The following is a 24430-nucleotide window of genomic DNA, read 5'->3' on the forward strand; positions in this document are numbered from 1 at the left end:
ATAACGCCTATAGCCTTACTAAACCAAGACCTTGCATGATCCAAAACTAGTGCTAGAGAATAGGAAAGCCAAGCTTAAAACACAGAAATTCTGCCACTTTTCTCACTTCCTCCTGGAAATATATCTGCTAAACCTGCCAGTAGCTCGCCTTCCTTCATTTCACCATAGTACTCAACCTCTGCCTGGCAATTAGGACTGTCTTGGTTGTTCTTGTATAACCTTGGGATGCTTTCATGACTAGAAATCCAGTCGCTTCCCAGAAGCACATGTTGTGCCATGACATAGCTAGAGAAGCGATGGTGTAAACCAGCATTGATTATAAAATCAATGCATTAATTTGTGTAGTTGTACTTAATATTCAGCAGCTGTGTAAGTATAAAATTTTTATTAATAGATGGATGATTTGCAGTAACGGTATACCTGGAACCTGAATAATATTTTGTGAAGCCAGCATCCAGTCACAGCTCTCGGTGCTTTGTTGCTATGGACATGTTGCTCTGTAGCACATACGCTAATATTTTGCTCCGTGGTAGAGTCCTGAAAAGCATGGACTGTTGTGGAAGACATGTATTTAAATAATTTTAATTAGTAATTCCCCATCAGAATTGGAAGGCGCATGGGTGGTGAAATGCTTGCTCTGTTAAGCCACGCATGCATACTCCGAGTCAGGATTTCACTTGAACAGCTGTGTTTTTAACGGCAATGTATCTGTGTGTTTTTCCAAAAGGGGAAGTCCATGGGGGAAGTCTTTCAGTAATTATGTTGTTATCACTCCATAATGTCGCCCTTTTCTACTAAATCACTGTTACTGTGTGGTGTCTGGCTCGTGGAAAAGATCGCTGCATGCTGTGTAATGTGGATAAAAGTCTTTAAAAGGGGAACAGAGGTTTTCTAGTAAAAAATGTCAAGAGGGATTGATACTCGTATTAGCTGGAGATAATATTGGCAAAGAGGCTTTATGAAGGCCTTTGTACTAAAATATTGCACGCTGGTTCATGAGCAGATGGCAGCCTTCCAAGAGAAAGCCTAATCAGGTTACTCTATGATTTTCGTTTTATGATGTTTTTATAACCTAGTATTATCTATTTATTGTGTAATCTGGTAGACTAATAACCTAACAAATACCTAACTTTTGGGAATTACCCACTTGTAAAGTAGATTTTGATATTTTCACATAAAAACATTATTAATGGAAATCCACCTATTTAAGATACTGAAGAGTTCATTTGCAGCATTTTAATAAACGAGGCAATTTTCAGTGCAAGAAAAAATGTATTTAAGTCCAAAAACTTTGTCTTAAATGCCTTAATAATGGCAACCCCTTTGGAAAATTCTCTTTACTTCTAAAGGCCTGATTCATGTTCCACTGATGTTAACAGAATAATTGCCATAAGCTTTAGATCAAAATTAGAGATTATTTGCACCAGATTTTTTTTAACAGTATTTGGACAATTTGGAAGGCTGCTATTAAAAATCCGAGAGTGTATCTAAGTGCTGAATTCTGGCTGCAATAAATGGAAGTGATGAAAACCTCATTAGGTGCCTGTTTACATGTTCAGATACTTAGAAGAACTGGGTGTATAAAATGACTTGTCTCCATCGTTGCTGCCTTTTCTTTGGTTAGGCAGCATGTTGTAAACACAGCTTGGAGTTTCAAAGGTCCGACTTGCCTTTGCTTTCAGATCAATCTGTTCTAGTCCTTGGCTGCTTTTGTGGTAAAGGTATCGCTGAAATGCTTGTAGGACATTGTAATGCTGAATCCACCGTTACAGCTGCCTACCGCTCGCAGACACGTTGCTGTTGTGTATTGGCTGCTGTTCCCTACAGGCTTCCGCTGAGCTCCAGAGAAATTCTAAAAATTCTTCTATTAAAACATATGATTTAAAGTGCTCCTTTCCCTGGGCTTAAGGAATCCTGAAGGATCAGTCTGCTTAGCTTGCTTGCTGGTTGCTCCTGTCTTGAAGATGTTAGGTTGAATTAGGTTTGATATTTAAAAAAAAAGCAATATTTGTATTTTTCCTGAATTCTGTGCTGGGTATGAATTACTGACAGGCCTGCTCCATCTGCTGCAGTCATCTTCCTCAAAAACACTGGTAAGCTGAGCAGCCAGGAACCGGATTCTCCATGGAACATGAGTGGTGCTGTCATAATTTAAAAGTTATATCTGACAATGAAAACAAACAGTACACCCAGGGATACACGTTAGGCCAATTTGAGGGCGCTCTGTGCAGCTGTTGTGCAGAAAGTGGCTGCAACCCTGGTAAGGGCTGGGGCATGAATCTTCAGATGGTTTAGAAACACTGGAATTAATGAGTTCTTAAACATGACTAATTGATTTTCCTGATGCGCAAGGCTCGTCCTTGATCTACATAAAGCTCCCAGAGCCTGCAGCCTGTGAAGGCTCCTGTCTTGCTCTGGCTTTAGTTAATGAAATTGAAACATTCCATTTTTCATAGAACTGTTAAGTTTTCATAGAACTGTTAAGATATCAATAACTCATTTGGGGGCTTTTAATTTAACATTAATTTGACTATGTAATTGATGACCCCCAAAGAGTGGTATTCAGTGGTTGTTTTGTCTTCTAATTCTTTTTTTGGTACAAATTAATATCAAACCTTTTGCACTATTTTAAACATGTAACTTATAACGTTTAGCCCTTCCGCACTGATCTTTTTGGTTGAAATACACACATGTTCATTTAATCTTTAAAACTTACTGCATTTCACTCTCAAATGTTACATTTTTCTCACATTCCAATGAATACTTGTGTATTATAGTTTTTAAACAAATCTTCATTTTGAACAATTTAATAAATATATCTTAATTCCCTTTGCTCTTGATTAGTGTATTATGAGTCTAATGGTTCAGTTGTTGGTATTTCCAGTCAATTTAATACAGATAGTAGCTGGGTGCATCTCGGCAGTATTCAGGGCTCACCTTTAAAACTTTGGGTGCAGCTGCAGCTGGCATCAAAGCAGTCTGAAATATATTTCAGTATTTTCAAAGAATCTTTCTAATGCTGCTTTCTTTAGATCTAAAGTAGAAATGAATGTAAATGTCACTGTCTTCTAATATTCCATTATGAGCGCTTCATTGGAATTTTATCTTTATTTGCTTTATCAAATGTCATATTAATTGCATTTTATATCCCCACTGTAAATCTATCAGTTTCTTTGATTAATTTTCTAAGTCAATTAAGCTAGTACAGGTTCATTGAGTAAAGAAAAAAGTCATACTGTGATTTCTTTTTTAAACACTTTTTGTAATAAAAACTGTCAATAAAGATAATGCAAACAGGATCTTTAGCTCATGTGCAATCAGAGCTGAAAATATGCCCTTTGATATTTTTCAGGAAATTTGTATTTATTGGTATGTACTGATAGCCTTCTAGAAGTTCAGTGTTCTTTGTATCCCCATTAGAAAATTGAAGTGGTTTGAATAAAACACACACAGCGTTTGAACACTGCTATGTTCTCACTGTAATTTTCTGTGCCCCCTCCTACGTATACAAACTAGTATGCTGCGGTAGGAATGTGTGATTTCCCCATTGCTTTAAATGCCTTTTCAAAAGCAAAATAGTTGTCAGTTATTAACGTTAACCACACCATGCCAAAAGAGGAGGAAGAAATGCAGAAGTGTTCATTATTGATTGATTAGTGTACGAATACTTTGATTTAGCACTGGTTCTTTTTGTGGTCTATTGCTGTATGAACTTGTTTCATCCAGTATAATAATTTTATGTTGTTCCAACCTTATGCTCAGGGATATGACTAATAGCACAGCTGAACTCAGTGGGGCTTCTCATCAAGTGATAGAAGTGAAGGTAGGGGGTTTTGCTCCATGTCTTGCATTCAGGTTTCCAAGTTTGTGCCTGTCCCAGTCTGCACCGGTGTCAGCTCTTTGCTCCCTGGGCTTTCTCTGGAACTTTAGGTGTTCTTTTATTTTTATGTGGCTTTTGAGTTTCCCTGTGTCCTGTTCAGTTAAGCCCTTAAATTTTTACGTTATCTCCAGATTAAACCTTTATCTTGTATAGTCAAGAAAAGACCATCTAATACATGTAAAATGCTAAGTAACCAACCCCATTGCAGTGCAAACGGGTAACGCTGCCTACAAGAGTTTATAGAGAGATTTGTGAAGTAGCAGCCCTAAGCAAGAAGAGACTTGTGTTTATACAGTGACATTTATTGACCCTTCAGGCATACACCAGTGCTAACTACAGGGTTGTGCTTTCCTACCTGCTTTAGATTAAATGAAAACTCTTCCCTCCCTGTCTGCACACAGATCATCTGTGTGTATCAATTAGGCTCTAACTTGCTGATGTTCTCGTCTGTGATGTGGTGATAATTAGCGATGCCGTAAATACAGAAAGTTTACCTTCTGAGGTTCTGTGCATTTGATTTTTACTTTTTTTTTTCTCCTTCACTAAACTAGGTGTTGTTATTCCCCGAGTGTCAGCCCCTAATGGGCTAGCTCTCACTTATTGGGAAGAGTTTCAGTAAAACTGACTGCAACCTGCTGATGTTTGCCAGGACTGTGTCAGTCCGTAACAACCCAGTTTGCGGGCTATTGGTCTCTGTTGTCATTTCCCATTTCTTGTGTAACTTCTTACGGCCATTTGAACTGTTCTAGTTTTATATGTTGTAGCTTTCTGCATGTCACCATAAACACCTTACATGACCTGAACAGAGAAAAGGCCTAGAGGCATCAAAGATCTTAAGTGTTGCTTGTGAATGTGTTTGAAATCAGGCTGGGTTTGGTTCCACAACACCTTGGTTTAGATGACCAGTGAATATCCTATCAGTCTGTCAAGTTTGAAGTGGTGTAAAATTTTTGCCTAGTGGATGCCGTTCTTCTGGTTTCAATGTGATCTTTCTCTTTCCTAAACAGAGCCATCACTCTGGAGAATCAGCTGGTCATTCTTGCAACATCGGTGACCGATGCAGGAGGCTACTATGCCCAGGCAGTCAATGAAAAGAATGGGGAGAACAAGACAAGTCCATTTATTCATCTCAGCGTAGCAAGTGAGTATCTAAATTCTGGATAATATGCTGGCGTACTGAGGTTGCAGACAATATTCACAAAAGTCTGCCCTAATAAAAAGAGCCTTGCTAACAAAGGATTGGATCTTTAAAGGAGGTCAACTTTTCCCGCTTGGTTTGGAGCACATTGAACTCCTTGTGCAATAAGAGGGACCTAAGAGAGTATATGCCCTCGACAAATCACCCTCAAAGCCTTTTGTCTGGTGGCTTATTTTGTGCAAGGCAGGTACATGATGATATCCCTCGCTGTTTGTTGTGAAGTTGTGTTCATAATTTCTTTTTAATGCAGGGCTTTATAACGTATTGTTTTCCATTGTGTGTAAGTAAACAAGTCACTCTTCTGAGTGCAATTTTATTAATGAGTCTATTCCCAGCCTATGGAATTATTTTTACCTGGAGCTATCAGGGAGTCCCAGGGAACATGCATTTCATTGTTATTACTTACTATTTTACATTGCACAAATTGTATTAACACCTACCATTACAGAGGCATTCCATGAGTAGATTTTGCAGCAAAGGGGAGGGAAAAGCAGCAGAGCAATGGGGTCAGAAAGATGACTGCACACTAAATGTACTAACGTGTATATTCAGCAAACATATGCACGTGTAAACTATTGTAAAACACTTAGTAAATGTGCTTGTATGGAAAATTAATATTCTAAACATTTAGAATGTATTGACTCCTTTCTGAGGGCGTTTGAAGGTGTTTTTAATGTAGCAGTGAGATAGGGAGTATGTTGGTCTCTTGTGTGAAAGTGGAGGTTTCTATTTTTGATTGACGCAAGGAGGAGATGACTGGGTATATGGTTGACGCTAGCAGGCTACTCTTATGGGTTGGGCTTCTAGAAGATGCAAGATTCTAAGCTCTAGATTAGTCAGCGTGGTGAGGTGGCCAAGATGTCTTGATCTCGGGTACCACTAGATTTGAGACAATGCCAATGGCTCGTTTCCTTACACTAGGAAAACTTGGAAGTCTGGCTTTCTGGGCAGGAAATCTGGCAAACTGCTTTTGGAAATGTGCTTATGTTTGTCAGAAGCTCATGGAAAACATTATGCTCCTGTGAAACATTCAATCTCTAAGAAAATACAATTTTTTTCTGCTAAAATTTTTAATCAGATTCCAAGGAAAGCTGTTCTTACACAAATGATGGAAGCCCTGTTAGTGGGATTGAGGTCCGCTGTGGGCAGAAGCTGTATGGTGTAACATACAGCAGAAGAGATAAACGTGTGATTTCTTTCAAATATGTTTATAAAGTAAATGAACTTCTCTGGGTTTGTATGCGTTTGTATGTAGTAGAAATAATATTCCAAATCCGCTTGTGAATTCTGACTGTACTGTGGGATGTAGATTGTAAACACTATTATTTCTGACAGTATAAAGAGGTTTGCTAACACTTTAGTAACTTCATTTTTAAAGCAAATTTGTATTGTTTGTATTATGTGACCAATAATGTACTTCCCACTTTAATTTCATATCTTAATTAATGCTAGAAATAGTCTGTGATCATGCATGCATAACAAGTGCTATGCAGAGCAGAAGGTAATACGGGCATACGGAAAAGAAAACACTTCAAAACGCATGCAGACTTGCTACCAGGAATGCAAAGTCTATCTGGAATGTGAGAATGGGGAAAGATTAAATAGATTAAAAAAAAAAAACAAAATGAAGAATGAGGCAAGATGGAAAGCCAAAAATGGATTTGCTTGTTAAAATTAATATTAGCCAATGAGGTTTTTAAATTGTCGTCTTGATAGCCAGGATTATTAATGCCGTGTGTGTGTTGAAGAAAGGCACTGGCCGTAAGGCATTACAGTGTCTGTAAAGAAAATGAGATTAACATGGTCATTCTGAACTTTGATCTGAGGAAGAAACATATGCGATACATCAGATAGAGAAGTGAATAAACTTCCTTGGTCCAGTAACAGGAAATAATCGGGCAAAGATACAGTCCTGAAGCAATATGCAGAGAATGGTTGTAGAAAAATTATTTATTTTGGAAGAGTAATAAAGAATGCCAGCAAGTGATTGGCAACAGATAGTTAAAAGTACATCCAGGTATGGAAGATATCACATTGAATTGTCACTGTTTGAATCTTATCAGATGTTAGGAGCAATGATGCTTGTCATTTTCAATTAGGACATGTATAAAATTTAAAAACAGTTTAATCAAAATCAAATAAACCACAAGTAAAGTGGAATATCCAATCTCTGTGTGAGTGGATTATATATTAATTATTGAGTACAACCTTGCTACATGACTCGGCATGCATATTGCCACTTTTATTGAGGGCAAAAGGAAAAAAACTATAGATAATTCCCAGGGCAGTCATCCAGCGAGAACAGTGTTAGATATGCATAGCTTGTTATTCCTTGAAGGATATCAGTGTCAGACTTGCTCCAGCCTGTAGGAAAAGCACATTTGCAGAATTGGTCGAACAGCTGAGAAGGCTGTAAGCTGTCCTGTTCTGGTCCAAAACACAAGACTGGCAGTAGGAGAAAGGCATAGCCCTGAGCTAGGCAGAAGATGAATTATAATTCAGATTATATTGCAGATTAAAGTCAATGCCTGGAATTGTGGCTGAAGGTAAATATTTGATACATGTTGAATATGAAAATTTGAGGACGTTAAACATGTTTCAAAAACAGTCTAAAAGCCCCAGTCACAATGTATTCTCTAGTAGGGCTCTGAGCATTAAAGGTGAAGACATTTTGTTTGTTTCTTGTCAGTCTAACCTATAGCTCATTGAATCCCAAGCAGCATGAAGCATTACATCCAGCCATCGCCCCCTGATTACAAACATAATGTGTGGAAGTTGGAAAGCAGCTTCAAAAGAAAGTCTTCTAGCTCACCAGCTTTGCTTCTGCTGTGCTTGGGTTTGCTTTTTTTCCACATTCTGAGGTTGGTCAGACATTGAAAGTGGGTTTAACAAAAATCAACAGACCTTTAGGACATCTTGGTGTTTTCAAGTATGTACCCGTTACGCATTACTTTGTGACAGTTCGTTCTGCAAACACGCTTTGCAGCGAAGATGTATTAACCAATAGATATGGTCACCCCCTGGAAAGATCCAAATACTTGAGCAGCATTTTTCTGTAGCAGCTGAGTCCCTAGCTTGGTTAAACACTGGTGTCCTGCACGCCTGCCCTCTGAAAACCATGTGTCTTCTTTTGGTGACCTAGGCTTTCGAATTAGTTAAGTTCACAGCATGAGGTGCAGTCCAGCTATGCTTGAAAACAGTGGTCACTTCTTTCAAGTGGATGTGTTTCCACTGATTTCAAGAGGATTAGAGGTGACCAGCTCGGGTGAAATAAAAATGATGTCCAACAGGCAGCATATTGGGAATAACATCACATCTGAAACTAGTATGAGATGTTGTAAGTTAGTCCTATATTTAACATGTCTTGAAATGAGTTGAACTGTATACTAAGCTAATGAAAATCTTGCCTTTATTTTTTTTTTTTTAACCATATGTCCCAGCTTTCATGTAAATAACACAGAATTTTGGCTAGGAAAATCGGGAAGTCTGAAAGTCTGTTTGGCAACAGCAATAGTAACAAAATTCAGTTTGCTTTTTGACTCAAATACACCACTTACTCCCTGTTGAAAACTCACTCTTACTGTTTTGGAGGATTTCAGTATTAACCCCACTGCTGGAACTTCCCAACTTGGCCAGAGAGGTGTGAGAGCTAACGTATCGCTGGGCTGTCACAGGCTTCATAGATGTAAATATTACTTTTCAATAAAAACATTTGGGCAATCCTTTATATTCTTTCCTGTTTCCATCTATTCGACAATAGATTTGATGATATCTTAAACTTCTCCTTAATTCTTTGGGCTTTTTGTTTCGTGCCCATTCTCCTGCAGATAGACATACACTGCTGCACAGACGGTCAGATCCCTTCCTAAAGTCTCTGCCTTGTCAGGGGGATAAAATGACATACTTCTGGTCTTACTAGTGTTGGCAGGATGCTTAAAGATCAAAGTGTTCGTTACGGTAAGACCATAATAAAAATCTTACTTCCTTGAAGGCCGTACTCTGTGTATCAGCTAGATTTCTGTGAAACTCTGCACCAAACCTCTTATGGTTGTGGTAAGGAATTTAAAAAAACAAACAAACAAAAAAAAAGCCACACAACCAGATATGTGGTACTTGGCTGTAGGCTGTGCCACGTATCCGTGAAGGTGTTTGGGGTGGAAATGGAGAGCAGGGATGTTAAGAGCCTCTTAACAAAACTGTAAGGATTTCTGGTATATAAGTCAGGAGTTTAAAGTGTTTCTTTAGAGGGGAGGGGGGAAAAAAAAATGATTCATAGGGAGCTTTCTATTGCTGTAAGGAGCCAGCTGAGGTATTTACCACGATATGCGCAATGTGTGTCCTTGTTACTTTATTGCGTGACGACATGGCAAGCCTCTGGTGGCACTTCAGAAGTTCTGAAAGCCTTGCTGAGATTTTTGTATTATTAACTTCAACGCAACACTGTAGATGTGAGCACTCTTGACCCAGACTTAGAAACTTTTAACAGTATGCACTGCTATTTCTGAGTTTAGTTGAAGTATTCTATGAAAAATGTGAGGAACTGTCCCCCAGTAAATGATTTAAATGGCAAGTTTGCGAACGGTGGATATGTGTAAGCTGGTCTGACAGCTTGGATACTCCTGCTTCAATTGGTTTTGCAGCGCTAATCATCTGGAACTGCAATTCGGGGCCTTGCTTCTGGACCTTCTTGTTAAGCTGTGAAATATTAAGATGCATGTCGCTTCAATAGATTTATTAGTAAATTAGATAGTCTCAAGACCTATTCATAATACTAGGAGATACAGAGCGTTCTGCAGACTGACGTCTTTTTCTGATGCAGGCTTTGTAAAAACAGAAAACAAGATTGATGAAAATTTTAAAAACCTTGCCAGCCAGCATTTCTGAAGAGTCAAAGATAATAAAGCCAATTATCATTTAACGAAGATAAATTTTTCCCTTGAGCACTGGCAATGCTTAAAGAAAAGTAAAGAAAAAAAAAAGTTGGGGGCTGAAAATTAAACTTCTGGCTTGGTTGCATTGCAATTAATTTAAAATACGAGGGTGTCATGTTGTTCTGCCCAGCTTCCACTTGCAACAAGAAGAATTTTATTCTGTTATAGCAGATGTTGACATGAAGCTAAATAGACCCTGTTTGTCTCTGGGTGGTGCCTTGTTTTCTTCTTCAATTTAATGTATCGAAACATAAATTTTACGTGAGGCAACAGTGCCATTTCAGACTCATGGGGTACTGATTTTGCTCTAAAAATTTTTGTTTGGTTTTGTATTACAAAGAAAGGTTCCCATGATAGCACAAGATGTTTAGGTCACTTTCAGTGTCTGTAAAAATGACATTTTTTTACATTGTTAGGAAAGAAAGTGGGGGAAAAAAGTGCTGTATTGCCTGTCGGTGTATTTGGTAGAATATTACTCTTGACATCCTTCTGTCAGGTTTGTAAGGAGAGAAGTTTTCAGAAGATTCTGAGAAGACATTTTCTTCTCTGGAAGAGAGCATTTCACTAACACATTTTTTCATATTAACCATCAAGGTTTGTTCAAGTCAGCAGATGTTGAGGATCCTTCATGGATATGTTTAAGCATACTGCTGCATGAATTTTTCATAGCTAGTTCCAGTTTTCAGGTACAGGCAGAAAAAAAAAAAGGCATGGGCTGGCACCCCCAGGGAACAGATATTTCTATTCTGAGGTCAAATTCACGCAAGCTCTATAAACTTGTCAAACTGTTTTTAGTTCACGCTAAGGGAATTTACCTCTGGGTCAATGCTGTTGAGGTGAAATTTGTGCTTCAATGATGCTTTTTTTTTTTTCTTTTGGTGGAGGAAAGAGAAGGAATATGGGATGAAATGAAATTGCATTTTCTGTGCCATGATTGTACACGATTGCCTGAGGTTCCGACCAAATACTGGGGAAGTCCAACGTAGCACAGCTCAGCCCTCTATACGCTGGTTTTAAGTCACTCTTTGAAATAATGACATTTCTTTCCCATTTTCTACACGGGTTTTGCTTTCTCCTTGGCAAACAGAATTTCTAGGAAGAATACCCTGGTGGTTGTGTCATCTGTGGTTTCATGAGTAAATGTGTGCCTTTCGCTTTGATGGGCACATGTTATGCAAAATGTTAATTTGAAGGAGACTGTAGAAGTGTTCGGGATTTAAAACTGAACCTTAAGGATAAATTCTGTGTAAATGCCATCTTAGTACCCTGGTAAAATCCTGTCGGTCTTAATGCTTTTTCTTCAGTTGTAGCTTCAATCTGCTCTAATACTAAAGGGCATGAAATTTTAATCGGGGTTCTTGGTTTCTTATTATTTTGAGAATAGAGTGAGTACAACTCCACCATGCTTTTGAGATGTGTATATGTTTAAGTCAAATGCATTTTAGTAACAATTACAGCTATAACAAAAAGGACTAAATTGAGTTAGTATTAAAGATGTTGTTTTGATATATTGGAACAAATGTTAGTTTAAGCTTTATTCAGAGCTAGGAATTTTGGTAGAGGCTGATATGGTGCACCCTATTATATACTGCAAAAGGGATACTGCAATGACTGTAGAATCATTTTATATCAATTACAAAGAAGTAACAGATGATGTTCAGGATTTATCAGCATTCTTGGACTCCAAATTTTTTTTTTTTAAAGCTTTGGCCAGATCTTTTCCATAATTCTCTACCTTTCTTCTCCTTAAAGGAAAACTTTCCTACTTTCAACTGTAATGATATAGAGAGAAACTTGTGGTTAAAATGATAGACTGCTAAACTGCAGGAATAATAAAGACGAGCCAAGAAATCCCTGTGGCAGCTTGCATTTTTCTTTGGCTTTACCCAAATATTCTATCAGTGCTCTTTCTGATAAACAGCAGAAATATTGGTTGGTTTCCAGTTTCTTCCTGTGGCCTATTTTTGATAATATTTACTGCCACGCATGGTGCACTCCTGCATCTGCTGTAGCCTCTGTCCCAGGCAACTGGTGTCTCCTCTGCTGGAGTTTTTGCAATGGAAAGGTAATAAATCAAACTTTCTGTAAGATTTTTTTCAATCTTGCTATTAAAGAGAACTTAAACAGAGAAAATCAGCATAAAATGTATTTAAGTATCTGGCACTTAATTTTCATCATGTTGCATCAACAAACATCACAAAGCTTTAAATACATGGATTAGGGAAAATACAGCTCCTTCCTTTTCTCCCAAATGCACCAATACAACCCTGGCATGGGGACTCATCGCTAGCTGGTGGTGCCAGGGAAATGCTCCCGAGCTGAGTGGGTGTTCCCTCAGCACATGAACACCCCCTAGGCGTACTGCTCTGAAAAAATGGCAAATGCTAAAGTGTCTATAATCTAACTTATTATTTTAACATAGCTTCTTGTTGCAGTTGTCTGTTTATAAGGTTTGAGGGTTTGTGTCTGTAAGAGATCTGGTGTACGTACACACGCTCTCAGAATCCTGGGTTGTCTCCGAAACCCTTTATTTATATCTGACACATGCAATTAATCTCTCCCTATCTCTAATCACTTTTGCTATTACGTTCATCGGAGTGATTTGTAACCCATCTCTGTCACTGCTCTGTAATTGATATGTGGAGATAAGAGATTCTTAGAGGACAGAAACAAGGAAAAGAGAAAATTGAATTTACCTTGCGATCATTTTATAAAATGTGACATACATCAATTATACATGCCATCCAGGAAAATGCCATCTTGAACAAACTGCGATGATTTGTTGGAAGACCAACAGAAGAGAAATGCCAGAAAACTTTTCTGGACAGAAAAGTACTGCTAGTCCAACAGACAGACTTCTCAGTCTCACTGATTCACCTACAGTTTTTTAAAATAATGCTGCAGAATTAAAGAGAGTATCACTTTTGATGTGTGTTTTTCTTCAGTCAGTCTTGTACTAATACTCTAGTGTGGAGTAAGATGAAAGGAAGCTGCTGAGATATAAACATTGTTTTGATCAGGCATACGAAGATGTTGGTTACTCGAGTTTGAACCATCTTTCATGGGCAAAAATGGTAAAATTGATAGTATAGTCAAATTCCAACCTAACCGCATTCTACCATGAAAATGTTTCTCTAATTTTCTCATTCTTGTTTCAACACTTTGCACTCATGATTGGTTCTGACTCTTGGTGTGAGAGTGGTAGTTCCTGTCCATACGGGTAAGTTCTAAGTAGCACTTTTCTACCTTTGAAAAGCTTTTTAATAGGTACTGATAATATTACAAAAATTAATATCTAGTAAATGGATATGATAAATAAGACTACAATGGTAGTAGAAGGCATAAAACTTGGAAAATTTATATAAGTTAAGCAACGTGCAACGTTGGCCGCTTCTGGGACTGTAGGACTGGCGAACAGTCTTTTTCCTAGAACTTTTTATTTCTTTCTTATCATGTGTGCCCGAGATAAACTGTACTTTCTCAAAACTTCCAGAGGAGACAGGAGTATAGCGATTTGTAGGCATTTGTAAAGGACTTTGCGTTTCAGTTTACCTAAGTATCATAATTCTGAAGCTTTAAAAGGAATAGCGACTGGAGACTCGCATATCAATTTACCCCTTTTGAACATTGCCTTTTGATCTCTTCTGAGTCCTGTTCTGCGATGCCATACTCCAGCAGTATTCAAAGTAGCTGACTTGAAATCTTTCACTTTGTTTCCCATCTTTACACAGTTGGATGTACTTAAAGTATAACTTTCATTTATTTAAAGCTGCTAATCCCTACTGAAGTTGCTTTGGACCAAGAAAGTAAAAATCTGTAACTTAGTGAAAGGAGCTTTAGCTTAAACGTGCTATTTTGAGGGGGGAAAAAAATCATATTTAGAGAAAAAGATCCATGTAATATATCACTGTGACAGCTTTGTACCATTCTGTAATGAGACAGGTTGTCCCGGCTGGTCTGTGAACAAGAGAGTGAAAAGATACAAAGCTCTTGCTTAGGAAAATAGTGAGAAGCATCTAATTTCTTATGAATTGGATAAACTTGCAGTACGTAATTTTTTTTTTTTTTATTCCGAGGAGTAGGATTCATTCTTCAATTTAGGAATTATTTGATGGCGTTCTTTAAACTGTCATTGTATTAGGCAAGCTTGAAATATCTTATAAACAATATAGATAAGGAATAATAAATATGCTCAAAACAGGTGTTTAATAGAATACTTTTGCACTTAGTTACTGCAAAAGCCAAAATATATCCTAAAAATTGTATTACCCATGTGAAAGTTCTGCACAGCAGAACTGCCCCCCCCCCATATTTACAAATACTAATTTTCATCTCAAGTTTTCACAAACATACGGTTGCTTGAGGGTCATCATTTTTGAAGCTCTTCATATTTAAGATATTTTTAATTTCTTAATATACATCACAGAACAGGAAAATTGAATAAGGATAGAAACTCCTCACATGTCTGTGTTGTCATTCCGCCACACAAACACGATTTGGCCAAGTAATTCCGAAAGTGCACACCATAGCCTGTATATGAACAAAAATGAAAAAAACAGTGATTACAGCTGCAGCCTAAGAACTGGAGAGTCAGGACATGCAAGATTCAAGGTCATCTGTAAAACTTTAAATATTCTTCTTTGTATAGACACATTATGGTAAGGTATTTAATTTGACTGTTACTGTTGTTCGGTAGACAAGATGAAAGTTACTTATTTATACACTGTCCAGTGAGGTTTGGGGTTTTTTTAATCAGCTAAGCAATTTTTGCCCCAAATTTTAACAAAAAAAAGGTTTTAATATTGGAAACCTTTTTAGATTTTAATAAGGACTTGTTATGAATTTTAAAGTAATATAGCATAATTGGGCCTTCCTACCTCCTTTGTAATAGGAAGAGAAACTAGACTTGTTTGTAACCTGGCTTGCTTCACCTGACGTACGTAAAAGTTGTATCAATTTGTTGTCAACTTGGTTGTACCGTGGGAGCTGTAAATTGCCGATCCAAGATGCCTGTTATCTTCTGGGTTTGTAGTGCTGTTTCACATATTGTCATTTGCATCTAGGGAGTGGTGAGATGGTGGAGTAATCCAAGTTTTGTTTTTTTCCCCCCCCCCCCCACTACAGACTGTGCTGTAAGGTGATAGAAACACTGGTTTCTTTTCATGTACAGACTATTGTCTGCACATTTAAGCCCCTTAAAAATAATCCATAATCCAAAACTCTGTCTTTTTATGGTAGATAAATCATTTTAGCTATGGAATGTGGGAACAAAGATACAGCTCCTATAATCTGGGAGAAGGTCATTGTTAAATAGTGTGTCTTTAAAGGACTGTAAGCTTTCCGTGATAAATGAAGGAATACAGCAGCCAGGAGGGTGCACACAATGTCCTAGTCTTTAAGGCTGTGTTTGTGCAAAATTATTATTAAATTTTGTCCAGCTATATTTGCTGTTAAGTACATTTACCAGCTGAGAACAAGTAGTTTATTGCTGTTGTGTGTAAGGAAAATACTGCAGTGGACAGCCTATTGTATGAAGATGGAAAGACAAGAGAAGTTGTGCATGGAGGGGTTTTTATTCCCCACTTGTTCCTTATGCCCTAAGGAGGGATGAAAAGAAAAGGTTGCTCATTTACTCTATGCTGGCTACGTTATGATCCACTCTGCAAAGCCATGTGCCCATAAACCTGACTTAGCGAAGGCTTCTGGAGCCCAAGGCTGATGGGGAGTGGGTGAGGGCACTGGGGGTGTTCAGCCTGGAGAAGAGGAGGCTGAGGGGAGACCTTATCGCTCCCTACAACTGCCTGGCAGGAGGGGGGAGCCGGGGTGTGTGTGTGTCGGTCTTTTCTCCCAGGTAACAAGTGATAGGATGAGGGGAAATGGCTTCAAGTTGCACGAGGGCTTTCTTCCCCAAAAGGGCTGTCAAGCACTGGAACAGGCTGGCCAGGGAAGTGGTTGAGTCCCCATCCCTGGAGGGATTTAAAAGCCAGGCAGATATGGTGCTTAGGGACATGGTTTAGTGGTGGACTTGGCAGTGCCAGGTTAACAGTTGAACTTGGTGATCTTAAAGGTCTCTTCCAACCTAAACGATTCTATGATTCTATAAAAAGCCAGCAATGTATCTTCTGCAAATCCTGGGAAAGAAACTGCACACCCAGTGCTGCCTTCACCTATCCTTGTGGATTTATCAGATCACTGTGAGTGATACTGTCATAGCTATTAAAGAAAGTAATTGGTAGTGAGTGATTAAAATTGCAGATGGCCTTTTCAAGGTGATTATGAATATTAAATCAAGGCTGTAAAAGCTAGCTAAAAAGGCCCATGAAACTGAGAAGTGAATATGCTGAGGATAATTGTATAAAAAGAGGATCTCACAGGCTTTCTCTGCTCCTCCATCCCCCCCCCCCCCAATCAAGCAAGAAGAAAACCCCAAAAAGCAAAATAATTCAAATGCACCTATTGTATCACAGGAGGTAGAACTAAATACCTGCCTTCTTAGGCTGTAAATCCTTCTGTGCAGAGAACTTAGATCGCTGTCATCGTTGAGCAGTGATAGGTCTGCAAAGTCCCCTACACCGCGCGGTGCTGTGTCATTAACAGTGATCTTTTCCTGTTCTTTGCCAATTGTAAGTGATTATGGCAAATGTTTCTTTCCACATTGCCCTGGAACAAGGCCAAGAAATACTGTGGAGTGACTTAATTTCATTTGGTGATCTTTATCTTGCAAAGCAAAGGTTATGTGGATTTTTTTTTTAAGCTGAAAAATCTAAGGCTCATTTTGTTCCATAATTTAAAATGGAAACTGCAGATGCAAATGAAGATAAAGGTAGAGAAAACTGAAAAATAAATGTCTTCTTTTTGAGCCCTGCTTACTTACATGTATATTTTAATACAAGTGCAGAGAGCTTTCACATCTGTCTAAATAGCTTGTGAACTTAGAGCCTGGGGGGTTGTTTGCTTGTGCACATTGTGATTATAGACTCATCACTTTTGGACCAATTTCATGCTTTCAAATAGAAGAATTTTGTATGGTTGCTTATACTTCAAGGTATTATTGTATTGATCTCAAACTTCATGCTGACCTATCTAATCTGCTCTTAAACTGTTAAACACCATGGGATTTATTGTGGAGATTTATATAAATGTGTTTTGCAATTATAGTTTACTACCTTTGGTGTGACAGGAAGCATTTGTTTAATCATTTGAGGAGCTCTTTCCCCTTGAGACAATGTATCTGCTTACCTGAATTTTGTGGTCTTTGTAATGTAGCAGTTTTGTTGCATATTGATTCTTCATCTAAATTAATATTACTTCGCTTATGGATATTCCCTTTGTAAATTTGATAGAGAATTCTGCTTATTCCACTACAGTAACACTTATTTCCAACCATATTGGCTCAGGATCTGGTCTATGGCCACCTTGACAAAAGCATTTGTACCATGCAAGTGTTTTAAAAAGCTATTCTGAAAAAATACTCAAATGTTTATTGTTGGTTCATTGCTAGTCAATGCAGCAGGTCTGTTTTTAAGGGATAAGTGGTCTAACCAGATGCTCAGCGCTTCCCTTAGCTGTGGAAAGACAAGTTCCATCTTGTAATGCAAATAGACAATACCCAAGAAATTTTGAGGAATTAAAGGGTTTTTTCTGTTGAAGGAAGCAATGAATTAGAATATGACGATCCTAAGTCTTTCCCCCCTCAAGACTACATGTAAATTTTAACTTTTCAAGAAGTGTCCTGTATGGAATGTAAGCACAGTGAATGTGGCAGGCTGTTTAAAATTTAAAGCGTCTTGACAGATTTGGATTATCAGTTGCCACTTTGCTTTTTGGAAAGGTTATCGATTACTTTTTTTATATAATCAATATGGCGTGTTGCAACTTTGAGGGCCTGGGGTTCTTTGAGAACTAGAACTGTCGGCCACGTCGTCAGTGCACACGCAGACTGCGTTAGAGGTGACGAGGAGAGGAAGACTCTGACAGAGCTGGTGTGTTCATGGATGAAGAGGGCAATTTGCACTTCATAGGTTAGTTGAGAGAAATACTGTGGAATCTGGCAGACCTGTTTGGACGTGATAGTGACTGCTGAATTCCTACCTTGAGTATAAAGCAGAATATATTTTGAAAAAATGCCTCTGGGTTGGTTACCCATTTTTGTTGTAGCTTGCAATGGCGCTGATACCTCGCCATTACCAGAGCTGCAGGATTAGTCTGAGGGCTTTTTATTTTTTCATGCTTTAAAGATGGAAAAGGCAGTGTAACTTTTAAAAATTCACAGATAAATCTTTTTTTTTTTTTTTTTTTTTACGAGATTGTTACAAATGCTCTCAAAGGGTGTTTGTAATGGCAGAAGTGACAGACCTCTCATTAGTGTGGCAGTATGAGACGCTCTAGCATATGTGCTCACCGAGGGGAGGGATGAGATAACGCTGCTGATCTGGAGTTTACGGCCAGCAGATGCAGGTAGACAGTGTTTTTCTTCGTTCGTTCTTTCACTGCACATACCAGAGGAGGTGTTTTTAATTTTGCCAAAAAAATTCCAAGTTGTGAAACTTAAAATATACAAGTTATGAATTTACATGAATACGACCAAGCTGTTTCCCTGCAAGCTTTTGCAAGCACTGTTTCTTTAAGGCAGCTTCTTTTCAGAATGATATTTTGCTACTTTTGAAGCAATAAAGCTATTTTCTGGAAAAGAATACTGTGTGTTTAAAGTAGAGGTTTATGAAGTCAGCTGACAGGGCTTTATTGCAATCTTTAAAAGACTGGATTTTAACGAGTCAATTATCCTGGCTTAGTTTTGTGCAGGTATTTCATTTCAGTTTCACTTCATAATGTCGCAAGCAACCTTGATGACTTCTTAGTACTTAATACCGTATCTACACGTGCTTCATGACACAGCGTACCAGTGGAACGGGAAGTACAAAACTCATTTGTGTCTTAATGCTGAAGATACTACATTTGTCATAATGCTTATCCTGAACTGGGTGGTATTTTTAAAATATTCATCAGAAGTGAATATGATTTACCTAAGTAATATTTGTGCTGTGAAAGTTTGTCAGTCAAATCTTTATTAAAAAGAATTTTCAAAAGTAAATTTAACCTTCCCGGTGCAGCATAAGCTCTGTGACTTCTAGAAGGTTTCGTGAACGAGTGCAAACGGCAAACCAGCAAACCTGTCTGTGCTGGTGACCCTTTGGACTCCACAAGAAAAGGCTCCTGGAAAAACACTGGCCTATAGTCGAATGGTTCTGCAATTTAGCTCATTTTAGCATCCTATTATGTTTTTCAGACATAGCTATTAAAAAAAAAAAAAAAGGCGGGGGAATACAGTTATTGTAGACTGTGTGTGTTGTAAAGAATAGGACCTTTTGTGAATCCTGTCAGCTTTCGAAATGCGTGAGAGAAGCCCCCCTTTTTCCTTTTTTAAAGGTACAGTGGTGTGTTTTAAGTGGTCTCCACGTCCGTAACTGTAGTGGGCTCGTGGTTAGAATGAGGTAAAGGCGAGCTGAGCTGAACAATCAGTTCAAAGGGAGAGAGGCTTGCGTCAAAGTTGTCTTACACTTACTCCGTCTTCTGCAAATTCAGCAATTTGAAAAGGGGGGGCTTGCCTTTAGAGCCAGGCTTGTTCCTTTTGATGAGCCCTTAAGAACAATATAAGATACCTCTCCTTTTCATCCTTGATCACCATGGGAACTTTAAAATCCATGTTTCAGAAAGGAATCCTGGGTAGCAGTCTCTGGAAACATGCAGAGCTCACCAAAACTGCATGATAGGCAATATAAAATCTCAATGAAAAGTGCAGATCCCGATTGAGGGAAGGAGTGCACTGAATCACCGAAACACATATGGCTTTGAATGTGTTCCTTCCATCAGGTTGTAGATTGCAGTTTTATGAGCTTGCAGAAGATGAGGACGGTTGTTCCTCCCCCCTCCACGCTGAAAATGTATTGCATGCAATCCATTCAGAAATTACTAAGTAAGCTTAGGAATAAGAATCCTCTGTAAGTCACAGCAGATGCTATTGTAAGGAATTCCCATTTTGCTCTGGTTTTACCAAACAGTGAATTTTTAAAACAACATAACCAAGTTGTTTTATGCAGTTAAACATTTATGGGAATGTAATTCTCATTCGCAAGGGGAGCGTGTGTGTGTGAATTCTTTCGTACAATATGCCACCATGATCCTGGAGTTATTCAGAGATTGATTTGTAAAACATTCTGAATCAATTAAGGCTTTAATCAGCAAGTGGCAAACTTCAGATGGCTCGTGGACTAATTTTACCATCTCCCATCAACATGAACCTAAGCTGGAAAAAGAAAACAATTAAGGGGATATAATTATCTGTCCTGATTACTGAATTAGAAGAGTTTGTGTTTATTCTACCGCTATGGAAAAGGAGAAAACTGCTTTGAAAAACAATTTGAGGCAGCTACTAAATTGCCAAGGGTTTGCAGGGTTCTACGTAGACATTTGCTAGGACAGGTTTGGAAGAGGCTTGTCATCAACAATTGTCATGCAGGTACTGTACATCGAGCTTTGGAGGCTGCTGCCTGACAGCTCTGTAGTGTGCTATGCAAGATCTAGTACTGGGAGTATTTTTCCTCCCTGTACTTAAAACTAATTTGGATTTTCAAGGCTGAATCTCACCTACAGTTACTTGTGCAAGCACATCTATGGTCCTTATATCTAGTGCCTTATATCTATAGCTTGTTGCCAAGAAGGTGCATTAAGAGGAGTGTGGCCAGCAGGTCAAGGGAGGTTCTCCTCCCCCTCTGCTCTGCCCTGGTGAGACCGCACCTGGAGTACTATGTCCAGTTCTGGGCTCCCTGGTTCAAGAAAGATGACGAACTCCTAGAGAGAGTCCAGAGGAGGGCAACAAAGATGATGAGGGGACTGGATCATCTCCCCTATGAGGAAAGGCTGAGAGAGCTGGGCTTGTTTAGCCTGAAGAAGAGAAGGCTGAGAGGGGATCTCATCAACATGTACAAATATCTCAAGGGTGGATGTCACGAGGATGGAGCCAGACTCTTCTCGGTGGTACCCAGCGACAGGACAAGGGGCAATGGGTACAAACTGAAACAGAAGAGGTTTCAGTTGAATATGAGGAAGAACTTCTTTACTTTGAGGGTGACGGAGCACTGGAACAGGCTGCCCAGGGGGACTGTGGAGTCTCCTTCTCTGGAGATATTCAAAGCCTGCCTGGATGAAGTCCTGTGCAACCTGCTCTAGGTGACCCTGCTTTAGCAGGAGAGTTGGACTAGATGATCTCCTAAGGTCTCTTCCAACCCTTGCCATTCTGTGATCTAGTGATCACAAAAAATCTTGCAATTTCTAGAAGCCGGAATTCATGTTTAAGGTCCCATGCAATGACAGCCATTCTAGAAAACGGGGAGGGACAAGCATCTCTGCGTGATCAAACTAACAGTCTAATCATCCTCTGGTGGTGTCTTCCAGCTTCCAAGTGGAATTATCTTCAGTTGCTGGTATTTTGCTTGATAAAAAATGAGAACAGCCTATAGAAATATACCAAGCTTATTACACAATTCTTTCTCAAACCAGACTTTTAGGTTTGGTAGGGTTTTTATTTTCAGCTTAGCAGAGAGATAAATACAGACTTGTGACAGACCTTTGCTTACCCTTTATATCATCCCAGATCTGATCAGAATCCACAAATTGCATAAAACCTCTCATAAACCCCCAGCTTACGACGCCAGTGTAATTTCTGTTTGAGTATTTAGCAGAACGTTAAACCTGACGTATTTAGCTGCCACGCTGAAGGATTGTTGCCGCATTCTGTGCGACGTTCAGAATAAATGCCCAGAACTCCGGTGAGTTATAGATCAATTACCGTAATTGGAAGGAAAAGTAAACAAGAAACCTTAATAGTATCCAGCAGGAGTGATACCTGTATTTTTTATTAATGAGCAGTAAACAAGCCTGTCGCCAATCACTGATTTTGAAAAATGTGCCGTATAACTTACTCCTATAAATGGTGTTGTTTCTGCATAGCGTATGTGTCTCTTGGTAGTACTGGGTTTATTAAATATTGTTGAACAAAATTTTCAGTCGAATGAGATTAAAACTGTCTCCTTAAGAAAACTGAGCTTTATTTAATCAGCAAGAGATAAGGCTGCCTCATCCACATTTACTTTACAAAAGGCTGATTTTATAGTGTTGGCGATACTCAATTAATGGCTTAGTATATTTTGAAACTTAAGTTGTTATGAAATAAACTAAAAGTACAGTCACTGTACAAATATAAATTGCATCCTATCTACTAGAACACACTAGTATAAAGGCCAAACCAGTTTCTTGTTTACACAGTATCACGTAAATTAGAGTTTAATAGTATTGTAATTTATGCAGATTTAATAAATATATTTGACTTTTGGAGCAATAAAATGGGTTATGGCATTATCATAAAGGTAATTATTACTGGTGTTGTCTGCTGCATTTCATTTTTAAATTAAGAAAATCCATAATGATAGGTATGTTTGAGAGAAATAAATGATGCTCCCTAAGGACCCTTAGTGCTAATACTCCCTTAATTCAATATTGTATGCTATCTAGAGTTGCTGGGTTACGTTGCTTCTGGCAGGATCCTCCATGAACACCACCTTCTTCTTCAGAGACAAGAAATAACTGTACTTATGTGCTTTTATTACCTAGTCCAGCTAGATCAATAAGTAAACTTTGGCAAGGAAAAGGTTTGGGAGGTACTCAGGTTGCCGAAGCCAGCCCAGTGCAGGGCAAGAAGGGGGAAAACAACTTCATTCTGTTGGAGAGTGGGGTATTTCTGCAGGTAGAAGAAATGACAACATGCTTTACTCTAGCTATATAAGCTTACGAAGTGCAGCGGGACAGATAAATCATCAGCATCGGGTTTCCTTGCACAGCTTTGTAAAAATCTAACAGAGCACTTGTTTCAAACTTGGGAATGTGTTGCATTCGTGGAATGCTGCGTAGGGTGCTGCAAATGCCAAGATTTGGCTATGGGCATACCTCTGGGCTTACAGAAACTCATCCCCCAAAGACAACTTTTGTGATTAGGAGACTGGAGAGAACAACACAGGAATTCCAAAACAAAGGTATACTCTTATCTGCAAGAATGTCCAAGATAGTTTGTATTATTTTAAACTCATCTGAGGCTTTAAGTGCTATTGCCAAGTTGTGTATCCACTTACTGCACACCCTGAGGTCTCACTAGACAGGGATTTCTGGATGGATTTAAATGGCTGAGCAAGTTTAATGGGCTACCCAGGGAAGGGGTTGAGTCCCCATCCCTGGGGGGAGGTATTTGAAAGCCAGGTAGAGGAGGTGCTTAGGGACATGGTTTAGTGGTGGGTTGGCAGGGTTAGTGGAACGGTTGGACTTGATGTGATCTTAAAGGGGCTTTTCCAACCTAAACGATCCTATGATTCTAAGTTTCAGACCATTACTCAATTTGGCATCTACGGTATAGATGTGCTTTGTTCTCGAAGCACTCGAGCAGCAGGGGTATTGCCACGAGTTTGTCAACAGTATCATGACCAATTATGAAGGTATCGTGGACTTAGTGTGAGAAGAGAGTCAGTGGTTCTGTGGCTGCAGTAACATTCTTATTTTAGTGTCATCCAGAGTCCCTGATAGGTGTTGCACCGTTTGGATAAATACGTTGCAGTGTAATTGTTCTGTGAAGGGAGTTCATGTTTTTCTAGCAGTCTTCCATGCAGGTTCTTGATATAGGAAATACAGTGACTGAGGAATCTTATTTAAAAAAAAAAATAAAATCAGTTTCTCTAGGGATGTATCCATAGTGTGTTTCTTTGGGTTGTTGGCTTTGAGTTCTTACTGATCACCGTCGCTTCTCATAGGAATCTAAAATTATTCATGGAAAGGATCTGTTTGAGCAGATTGGCCATGGCAGTGTTTCATACAGACTGAAGCGTGGAGGAAGAAGACTTTTGCGTGAGATGAGGAAATGTCTGGAGCACACGTATTTTGAGGAAGAGAGTAAACTGCAATAGGCAATGAACTGGTGGGAGGTGGGACTCTGCTCTTGTGCCAGAGCTGGCTTCCTCTCCTGTGTTAATGGACAGACAGCACTTTGGACAAATGTCATATCAAGAGATGAAAGAACAAGTTGCTTAGAGAAACAAGCTTGGAAAGGCTGCTTTTGTAATGACTCGAGGAAAAGGACAGTCTGCAGTCAGTCTGCTCCTCTAGTCACCAAAGGGCAAATAAATGTTAAATCTGATTTCCCCTGGAGACAGCAAGCAGATTGAGAATGGGGAGTATATTCAGAGTTACTACTTCACCTGGTGAAATAGTATTAGTTGTAAAGGTTTTTGCCTACCATGACTATCCCAAGGTTTCTTTATTTACTAGCTGGGTCATGCTGTATGTTAACAGACATCTTGTCTACAGGAGATCCAGATGGTCTCT

General features: G+C 38.9%; 1 protein-coding gene across 2 annotated transcripts in view; it reads left to right on the forward strand.

Moving 5' to 3' along the window:
- Positions 1-24430, forward strand: part of SDK1 (sidekick cell adhesion molecule 1) — a 419730-nt gene that overhangs the window by 194750 nt on the left and 200550 nt on the right. For both annotated transcript variants that reach the window (XM_035901353.1, XM_035901352.1), the window contains exon 5: positions 4888-5021. In XM_035901353.1, the coding sequence (XP_035757246.1) occupies positions 4888-5021 (134 nt within the window). The remainder of the gene's footprint in view (positions 1-4887; positions 5022-24430) is intronic.

This window comes from Egretta garzetta, unplaced genomic scaffold (assembly GCF_000687185.1).
Source record: "Egretta garzetta isolate BGI_Z169 unplaced genomic scaffold, ASM68718v1 scaffold299, whole genome shotgun sequence".
In the NCBI taxonomy this organism is placed as follows: Eukaryota; Metazoa; Chordata; class Aves; order Pelecaniformes; family Ardeidae; genus Egretta; species Egretta garzetta.